The sequence below is a fragment of the Microchirus variegatus genome (genome assembly GCF_963457635.1).
Source record: "Microchirus variegatus genome assembly, chromosome: 7".
Classification (NCBI taxonomy): Eukaryota; Metazoa; Chordata; class Actinopteri; order Pleuronectiformes; family Soleidae; genus Microchirus; species Microchirus variegatus.
The window spans coordinates 21,117,189-21,126,528 of record NC_139808.1 but is presented as its reverse complement, the minus strand read 5'-3'; the positions used below and the strand labels follow the sequence as shown (position 1 = coordinate 21,126,528).

Here is a 9,340-nt window from a genome sequence, read left to right as displayed (position 1 = left end):
TTTCACTGACAGCAGCGCCGTTCCCGAGACGCCACATGACCGCGCTTGGCTGTGCTAGTACACAGCTGTGACGTCACTCTGAGAAATAAGATTTGTCTGGGCTTTTTATGGCCTTTAGGAATATTTTTCAAACATGAAACTCCATGAACTAAAAATATAGAATATAAAGATTTATAAAAGTCGGGGTCCATGTCTCGAGGTGTCCTGTGGACACTTTTACAGGCGTCTCTTTTACTATCAATGGTCAATGGGAAAATTGCTTTTTGGGCTCCATGGGATTTTTTGTTGCAGTACCCACAGTGGCCACCATACAAAAATTGTCTTCAAGGCAGAGGGGGCGGAGCTCTATCCAGTTCATATTATACATCCATGGCCTGAGCCTGTGCTCGGGGGCAGAGTAGAGCGGAATTCCGGTTTTCTGACAAGTGTAGCTGCTTCCGGCTTTAGCCAGTTCCCCTGACACACTCTCACACACAGAAATGGTAAGAGAAACTGCACATATATGAATGTAATTGTCACGTTTATCAAACCGCGTCGAGTTACGCCGTTTGCACTCGCGCTCCATCCGTTGAAGGTGGCGCAGCTCGTTTCTCCACCACCGGTTTCATGTCAAACTAGCTAAGCAGGTTGTTAGCCTACATGCTAACGCTGGGTGGTCGGTTTCCGACTCCGAGCAAATGAGAAAAACAAACGGAATCATATAGAATTCTACTGGGTCATTACGGTGTCGTTTCTTTTTATGTTGCTGAGTTAAACCGGAATTATTTTGACGTTGAAAAACACCTGCACTGCTGACTGCTGCTTGACCTGATGATGGTGACAGACCTGTCAGAGACTAGTTTCAGTGATCTAATGTCGCTGACGTTCATTAAAGAAAGTGTCTTCGTTATATATATGACACATATGTCACCATATGTTAAATGACATATGTATTAACTAAGCTGCAACGGATAATTATAAAAATAGTTTGTTCTCGTAGCCTTTATTGTATTGTAAGCCAGGGCTGCCATCTGCAACAGCCTGAACACACAAACCAGCCAAAGTGTGTGAGCCTCTGATCCCCTGCATTACTTTAAGGCTGAGAGTCTGATATCTACAGTATTGTCTCTCTAGCATCTCTGTCTCTGTCATGTTTGTACTGCTTCTGCAAATTATGAAAGAATCTTCTTTGTCCCTCAAGTTATTGTAGAAGAAAATGTCAAGTCTGTGTGTTAAGCACACGCTTACTATGCAAACAAACAAGAACGGCATCTTCACTGACACTGCTCTGCCGAGTCCACTTTATCTGCACCACTAGATGTTGTTATTCATAAAACTGGACCTTTTAAGTTGCTCACTGGTAGCCTGTTGAGCAGTTTCCTGTGTGTCCAAACACAAATAGCCTGTGGCCAACTTTTGGATGAGAGTCAACACTGATAAAGAGCTGTGAATATTAGCTATGTTTGCACCTTCATCAGTCTCTCAGAGTTATAATTCTCATGTTATTTTCCTCAGACTGCCACCTTACGACCTTATCTCAATGCGGTGCGCGCCACCCTGCAGGCCGCCCTCTGTCTGGAGAATTTCTCCTCACAAGTGGTGGAGAGACACAACAAGCCAGAAGTGGAAGTGCGGTGAGCTTGACATTGTAGCTTCACAAACAATAGAAGCACATGACTTATAAAACCCTCATATGATTTCTTGAATTAATTGTCCTCCCACTTACAGGAGTAGCAAAGAACTGCTCCTCCAGCCTGTGATCATCAGCCGCAACGACAAGGAGAAGGTTCTGATCGAGGGATCTATCAACTCTGTCAGAGTCAGCATTGCCGTCAAGCAGGTCAGACAGTGATGACAATGATATGACATAAACAAACAGCCTGTCCACAACCATGCCAACTAACTATTTCAATCTGCTGCTGCAGGCAGATGAGATCGAGAAGATTCTGTGCCATAAGTTCATGCGTTTCATGATGATGAGAGCAGAGAACTTCTTCATTCTCAGGAGGAAACCTGTGGAGGTAAGAGGGCACTGAACATGAGTCAGCGACTTATTTCCTCTTTTCTCACACATATATGATCTATGACACATTTCATCCCCAGCAGCGTATAATCATTGGGTCATGAGTCACGACTCGGATGTTTCAGGGGAGAAAGTTTTTCTGTGTTTTCCAGCATTTGACTTAAGATTTATTAAAGCAAAAAACTTTGCAACTCTGGACGCTTTCTCTAAGGCGCTCCTCCTATAGTTTCAGAGTACATATTTTGTGCTCAGTGCGAGGTTTACGGCGTTTGTTTCCTCTTCCTTTCTCTGCTTCTTTCTCATAATCCTTAAAATAACACTAGAGCTGCTTTGGTTTTATAGCCAGTCAGGGTGGGCGATATTATATAATATATTTAGCTGACGTCCTTTAAAAATGTAATTTTAATTGTCTGAGCTGTAACTCATTAATTGTTGCTTACAGATTATATAAATGGACACAATATTAAAGGAAACAATGCTCAGTACTCTCTGCACGTTCAGCATAACATTGCACACAGACTTAATCTATTTTATTATTAAACAAATTAAATGATTACGTTCAAGTTCTGTCCTGGATTGCACAAAAATCACACCAATACAAGAGGAACAACTTGCTCCTCACCTTATCATAACATTCCCATATTAAAGTTTGGTGAAACACAGGTTTAGTCTGCTCAGTCAGGGATGACGAGATAAAGATATGCAGGAGTTAGGGTGAATTCCAATTCCTTGCTAAACCCTCAATCTTAACCCTCAATCTCAAAAATGCACGCTCCTGCTAGTGCAAGTGCTGTCCCGATTCTCAGAAAAATTAAGTTGAGGGGCGAGTTTAAGGGCTGTATCCATAGACTTATAACAGTAGACGCCGCATCGACCGATACTGCCTATTGGCGCTGACGAGCCGTGGGGCCGCCGTCTTTGACCGGTCGCCCGCTCCACTCTGTCTACATGTTTGACAGCTCAATGCGCACTTTATCAATCGTTACTTTGAATTCAAAACTTATATACACTTATATTATATATAAAACTTTATACTTCTGCGTAAAGTGCTCTCCGTAGGTTACGCAGGGGACTGTCGAAGAGCCTCTGCGTCGTCTCCGACTGCACAAAATATTTTTTAAGTGTCCGCACCGCCCCTTCGCTTCCGTTCATTCCTATGAAGCTGCTCACCCAGCGCATATGCCAAAAAAGTTTTTGACTTCCGTGTTTATTTCCGGGTTATGGGGCCCATAGAGCATGCGCAGTAGTGTCCCTACCATAATTCCTCTCGGCTATGTGAACGAGCCGTCCGCGTTATCGACTTGCACGGCGCGGACATGAACAGCGAAAGGCATGATGGGAGTATGCTAATGACGTGAGCTAGCGGATTTAATGAATACCACCGTCACGTTAACTTCGGCTTTTAACCATGGATTTGTAAATAAATGCAAAACCAACGATATCAAAGTGAATATAGTGAAGCTGAAAAGTACAATGACGGAGTTAAAGATTAAAACGAAAAAAATTGTAAAAATTGTTTTATTTGGGTTAGGACTGTGACTTTTACTTTATATGTGTTACAGGAATCATGTTTTTTTGTCTGATTTCCCTTATATAATTGTATAATTATTATTATGAACAATAACAACGTGTTAAAGTAGTTTTATAACTCCCGATTCTTTCACTCAACACGTTTATATTCAACTATACTTTGCGTATTCATCACATTTAACAGTAACTTCATGAACCAATAGTGACGATAAGACAAACATCCTCCCCGGGAATCAGTGGTGAAGTGACCGCAGGTCTCAGTGCATCACACCGCCACATCCGTAGTCGTCACCGTCATCAGTGTCACGATGTCCGGGACTGAACACAGTGATAAAGTGCAGCATGTCAGTCTCCTCTCCTCAATGAATACACAAAGCAGCTCGTTAATACATCGATAATACGTTTGAAAATAAATGTTAATGAGCGCCGAATAAACAACTAAAACTTGCTTTGTCATAATATTTTAAAAATGTAAACGGAAAACCCTGCATTGTCTTCATTTATTCACATTTCTCATATAGTTTTCATATCGTACGGTTCACTGACAGCAGCGATGTTCCAGAGACGCCACATGACCGCGCTTGGCTGTGCTCGTACACAGCTGTGACGTCACTCTGAGAAATAAGATTTGTGTGGGCTTTTTTTGGCCTTTAGGAATGTTTTTCAAACATGAAACTCCATATATTAAAAAAATATAATGTAAAGATTTATAAAAGCCCGTGTCCATGTCTCGAGGTGTCCTGTGGACACTTTTACACGTGTCTCTTTTACTATTGTGGTCAATGGGAAAATTGCATTTTGGGCTCCATGGGATTTTTTGTTGCAGTATCCACAGTGGCCACCATGCAAAAATTGTCTTCAAGGCAGAGGGGGCGGAGCTCTATCCAGTTCATATTATACGTCCATGGTGTATGTATCGCCCTCAATATTATGATTTTCCAAGACCACCCTTGGGAGCAAGGGCTACCCAGAATGCATTGCGTGTTTTCACATAAGAAAGATGGCGCCGAAAGCAGCGAAGCGAGTGCGATACAAATTAAGTATTTTCTTTGTTAAGATATAAAAATTATGAAAACCATTGTATTATCTTAGTTATTAAACTAAGATAATACAATGGTTTTCATAATTTTGACTGACGTCATTGTTGCGTAACATTTATTTTTATTTTACCATCTTTTGTCAATAGCAGGCCGGTGCGCACACGCGATCGTTTGCTATCGTTAACCCTTCAATAAGCCGTGGTGTGTGGTAACTGTCAGCTGAATATGTCCGTGGTTGTGGTATTTGTATGAGTATCATCTTATAACTAACTGACAACCTAATAACTTGACTGAAATAAAATAATAAATTAATCGTGACGTAAATGTGTTCTTCTTTTTTGGAGTTGACAGACTGGACGAAGAAATCTCGTTATTCTGCCCCTCGCAGTCTGAAGACGTATCTGCATTTAAGGGGTGTCCCATTTCTTTTTTTTTCTTTTTTTAAACTTCTTTTTATTATTTGCAGAGAACAATCACAAATGCAGAATACAGAACAATGTTACCATACAACAATAGGGTAGAATCTGCAAAAAAGAAGACAAAATAATCCCATCCCCCCCTCCCCTTTTCGGTACACTCCCCCAGCACATAACAGAAAAAAAAAATTGAGATAAACAGAGTGTGGAAAGACAGCTTCAAATGAAAAAGAAAACAAACAAATAAATAAAGAAAAAATAAAACATTTTAAATGAGCAAGATGAAACGTATCATTAAGTGACCTTAGCGTACAATGTTATATTAATTTACCCATTCAGTCTGGTGTAAATGTAGATTGCGTGTCATTAACTAGGACAAAAAAAGGGCTCCAAGTCCTGTCAAACCTTCCCGATTGTCCACGAAGTGACCACCGAATTTTTTCAAGTCCTAGAAAGTGTAGGACATCCTTAAGCCACTGCGAATGTGTGGGAGGTGGAACCGATTTCCATCTCAATAGAATTAACCTTCGGGCAAGAAGGGTGGTGAAGGCCAAGGTATCTTTTTGCGAGGAGGAGAGGCTGAGTGGGGGTAGCACAGCCCCAAAAACAGCCGTAAATGGATTTGGAGAAATTGTTACACCTGTAATTGTAGATAGGGTGGAGAATATTTCTTGCCAGTATTTAGAGAGATGTGGGCATTGCCAGAACATATGAATATAATCAGCGGGGGTTTGATGACAGCGATCACAATCCTTGAACATTTTTGACAGACGTTCTTTTGTATAATGAGCATGATGCAAAACCTTACATTGAATAAAACAATGTTTAGCACAAATGGAAGATTTGTGCACTCTGCGTAAAGCCTCACTCCACATGCTTTCTGAAATTTCTATACCAAGACTAACTTCCCAAGTTGTTCTATAGGTTTCCAAGGGGCCTGATCTGAGTTTATGAATGTTGGAATATATAGCGGACACAGCCCCTTTAAGAGATGAGAGGGCATTCGTGAAGCTGTCCATATCAGAGTCAGGAGGTAAAGCCGGGAAACAAGCATATGTACTCGAGACAAAGCTTCGCACTTGGAGAAATCTAAAAAAGTGACTTTTTGGCAAAGAAAATTTGGTTACTAATTGTTGGAAAGAAGCAAATATCCCGTCTATGAATAAGTCCCTGACGCACCTCACTCCCAATCGATCCCATAATAAAAAAGCCTTATCCATCAAGGAGGGAGGAAATAGGTGATTACCAATCAGAGGAGATTTAGTGGACAGTGATTGGAAACCAAAAAAGCGACGGAATTGGGCCCATATTTTCAATGAAGACACTACAATGATATTTTTTGTATACATGGAGACAGAGGAGGGGAGCTGTGAGTGTAATAGAGACTGCAATGTGGCCGGATGTGTAGAGTTAGCTTCTATAGTTAACCACATAGGCGGAGCCTCCAAGTTCTTATACTGAATCCAAAAATTTAAACTCCTTATATTCACCGCCCAATAGTAAAATAGCATGTTTGGTAGAGCCATCCCTCCCAGTTCTTTAGTTCTTTGAAGTGATTGTAATGATAACCTAGGTTTCTTCTTATTCCAAATAAAATCCAAAATAATGCTGTCGAGTTTACGAAAAAAGGAGCGAGGGATAAAAATCGGTTTGCATTGAAACAAATACATAAAACGAGGCAAAATATTCATTTTTATTATATTGATTCTGGCGGCCACAGATAAATGTAAAAGAGACCACCGATCAAAGTCACTCTTAATTTGCGTCATTAGTGAAGTGAAATTTCTCTTGAACAGTTTTTCATAAGAATCAGTTAAATGAATACCTAGGTAGTCAAAGCCAGAGCTGGCTAATTTGAATGGTAATTTTTTTAGGGGGTAGCTTCCAGAAGATCCCTTAATGAGAAATAGCTCGCTCTTACTAAGATTCACTTTATAACCTGAGATTTTACCAAATGAGTCGAGGATAGAGGGTGCTATTGGAATAGATTGAGATACATTTGCAGTGAAAAGAAGCAGGTCATCCGCATAGAGAGTGAGTTTGGATTCCACTCCATTTCTAGTAATTCCTGTGAATTTAGGGTGACATCGAATGGCAATAGCCAGAGGCTCTATAGCTAAAGCGAACAAGAGGGGACTGAGTGGACATCCCTGTCTCGTGGATCGTTGCAGTGAAAAAGGGGACGAAGTTAAGCCATTGGTTTTCACTGTAGCTTGTGGTGAAGAATACAGCAGCTTAACCCAGTTTATAAATTTAGATCCAAAACAAAATTTCTTCAAAATAAAAAATAAATAATTCCATTCCACCCTGTCGAATGCCTTTTCGGCATCCAACGAAATTAAAGCTTCAGTGGAAGAGGAAGAGTTATGATTATAGATTATATTGAACACCCGCCTAAGGTTAAAGAAGGAATGCCTTCCCTGGATAAAGCCTGTTTGGTCCATTGAGATGATGGATGGGAGTGTGGCTTCCAGTCGTCTAGCTAGTAATTTAGACAGTATTTTAAAATCTACATTAAGTAAACTTATTGATCGGTATGAGCTGCAGAGTAGAGGATCTTTACCCTTTTTTAACAGTAAGGAGATACAGGCTTGGGATAATGTTTGTGGAAGGGAGCCACGATCAAAAGATTCTATAAAGACCTCTAATAATAATGGGGCTAGTTTCTCCCAGAATATTTTATAAAATTCGTCTGGAAAGCCATCTGGTCCTGGACTTTTACCAGTTTGTAGTGAGGTTGCAGCTGCCTTAAGTTCGAATATTGTAATTGGTTTTTCTAATACTTGAGCCAAGTTTGGGTCCAAATTGGATGACTTTTTAGTTTATCGCAAAAGTCATCCAATTCAGTAATCGTAGGGTTTACTTCAGATGCATACAATGATTCATAGAAATCTTTGAAACAATTATTGATCTTAAGCGGGTCAGAAGTTGGACCGGATTCTGTCTGTATTTGAGGGATTAATTGGGAGGACATGATTTGACCAAGTCTGTGGGCTAATAATTTACTCTGTTTGTCTCCATGCTCATAATATGTTGACCTGCACTGTGACAGTTGCTCCATAGTGTGCTGTGTCGTTAATAAGTCATATTCAGTTTGCAGTGTCATTCGTTTTTTATAAACATCTGAAGATTTTGATATTGAATAATCTAGATCCAATTCCGATATTTCCTGGGCCAATTGATTTAACCTTCCTTTCCAAATCTTTTTTTTGTGTGACTCAAACTAAATTATTTCACCTCGAATATATGCTTTCATAGTCTCCCATAACAGCGAGGGAGAAATATTAGGGGTAGGGGTGTCCCATTTCTAAGTGACAACATAACCCTCAACACTTGGTTTTGAGGGCCAGTTAAGATAATGGTTGAGCTTGAGGGTTAAGATAGGAATTGGAATTGGCCCTTATTCTTAAAACCAGTGAGGGTCTACCGTTTCATGTTTGAGCCAAATAAAATATATTGTCTAATATCATGTTTTGTCAATTAAATCATTAAATATTCCGAACACTTACATGTTGACACATGATGGAGGGATCTTTTACCTTTTATTTGATCTTTTTTGTCTTGTTTGTTTGTTTGTTTGTTTTTTGGCAGGGCTATGACATCAGTTTCCTCATCACCAACTTCCACACAGAGCAAATGTACAAACACAAACTGGTGGACTTTGTCATTCATTTCATGGAGGAAATTGACAAAGAGATCAGTGAAATGAAACTGTCAGTCAATGCTCGGGCTCGTATCGTTGCTGAAGAGTTCCTCAAAAATGTAAGTTGGACTATTTCTAAATTTATGTCTGTAAAGTTTAAGATTTGCTTTTTATAGGTAAATGTTTTTGTTTTTTTTAACACATCTAAAATCTGATGTTTCTGTTGCTTATGCATGATTTTTGTTTTGCAGTTCTGAAAGAGCAGAAAACATTCCTTTTGCAATCTTTCGTCGTCACTTTGGATCGCTCACCTCACAGAGCAGAGACGGGGCAAAACTCCATCAGCCAAGAAAAGTTAGAAAAAATAGTGTATGATGTAAAGGCCAGTGGGGTTTTGTCTTTTCACATTAAAATACCCCTGTGCTCAGAAATATTGATATTTGTACATAATAACTATTCACAACCTAAAGAGATATTTGTCATCAGTATTAATGAGCACAGGAAAACATGGACGTTTCTCAGATAATTACAATTTTTATACACCCCCTTCCTATGTATGCACATTTCATTTTGATGACATGAGGGCAATCAGCCATGTTTCTTGTTATGTAGTTACAGAGTGGAGCTTTATTAAAGATGGATCGATAAAGTAAAAAGACATGTTGGCAGTGAAGATGAATAAAAACATCTTTGTATTTTACCTTGTATC

The 9,340-nt window shown here is 39.7% G+C and overlaps 1 protein-coding gene across 1 annotated transcript; it reads left to right on the top strand.

The window, feature by feature from the left end:
• The first annotated feature begins 364 nt into the window (after positions 1-364).
• arpc4 (actin related protein 2/3 complex, subunit 4) lies at positions 365-9,331 on the top strand. The gene is made up of 6 exons (XM_083891911.1): positions 365-482; positions 1,495-1,613; positions 1,708-1,819; positions 1,905-2,000; positions 8,580-8,750; positions 8,883-9,331. The coding sequence occupies exons 1-6, from the start codon at positions 480-482 to the stop codon at positions 8,886-8,888; spliced, it is 507 nt and encodes a 168-aa protein (XP_083748037.1). The 5' UTR covers positions 365-479; the 3' UTR covers positions 8,889-9,331.
• The last annotated feature ends 9 nt before the right edge of the window (positions 9,332-9,340 follow it).

Coding starts and splice junctions, on each gene's coding strand:
- arpc4 (XM_083891911.1), top strand. Junction 1,614..1,707: donor AAGCCAGAAGTGGAAGTGCG/GTGAGCTTGACA, acceptor TCCCACTTACAG/GAGTAGCAAAGAACTGCTCC. Junction 1,820..1,904: donor TCAGCATTGCCGTCAAGCAG/GTCAGACAGTGA, acceptor CTGCTGCTGCAG/GCAGATGAGATCGAGAAGAT.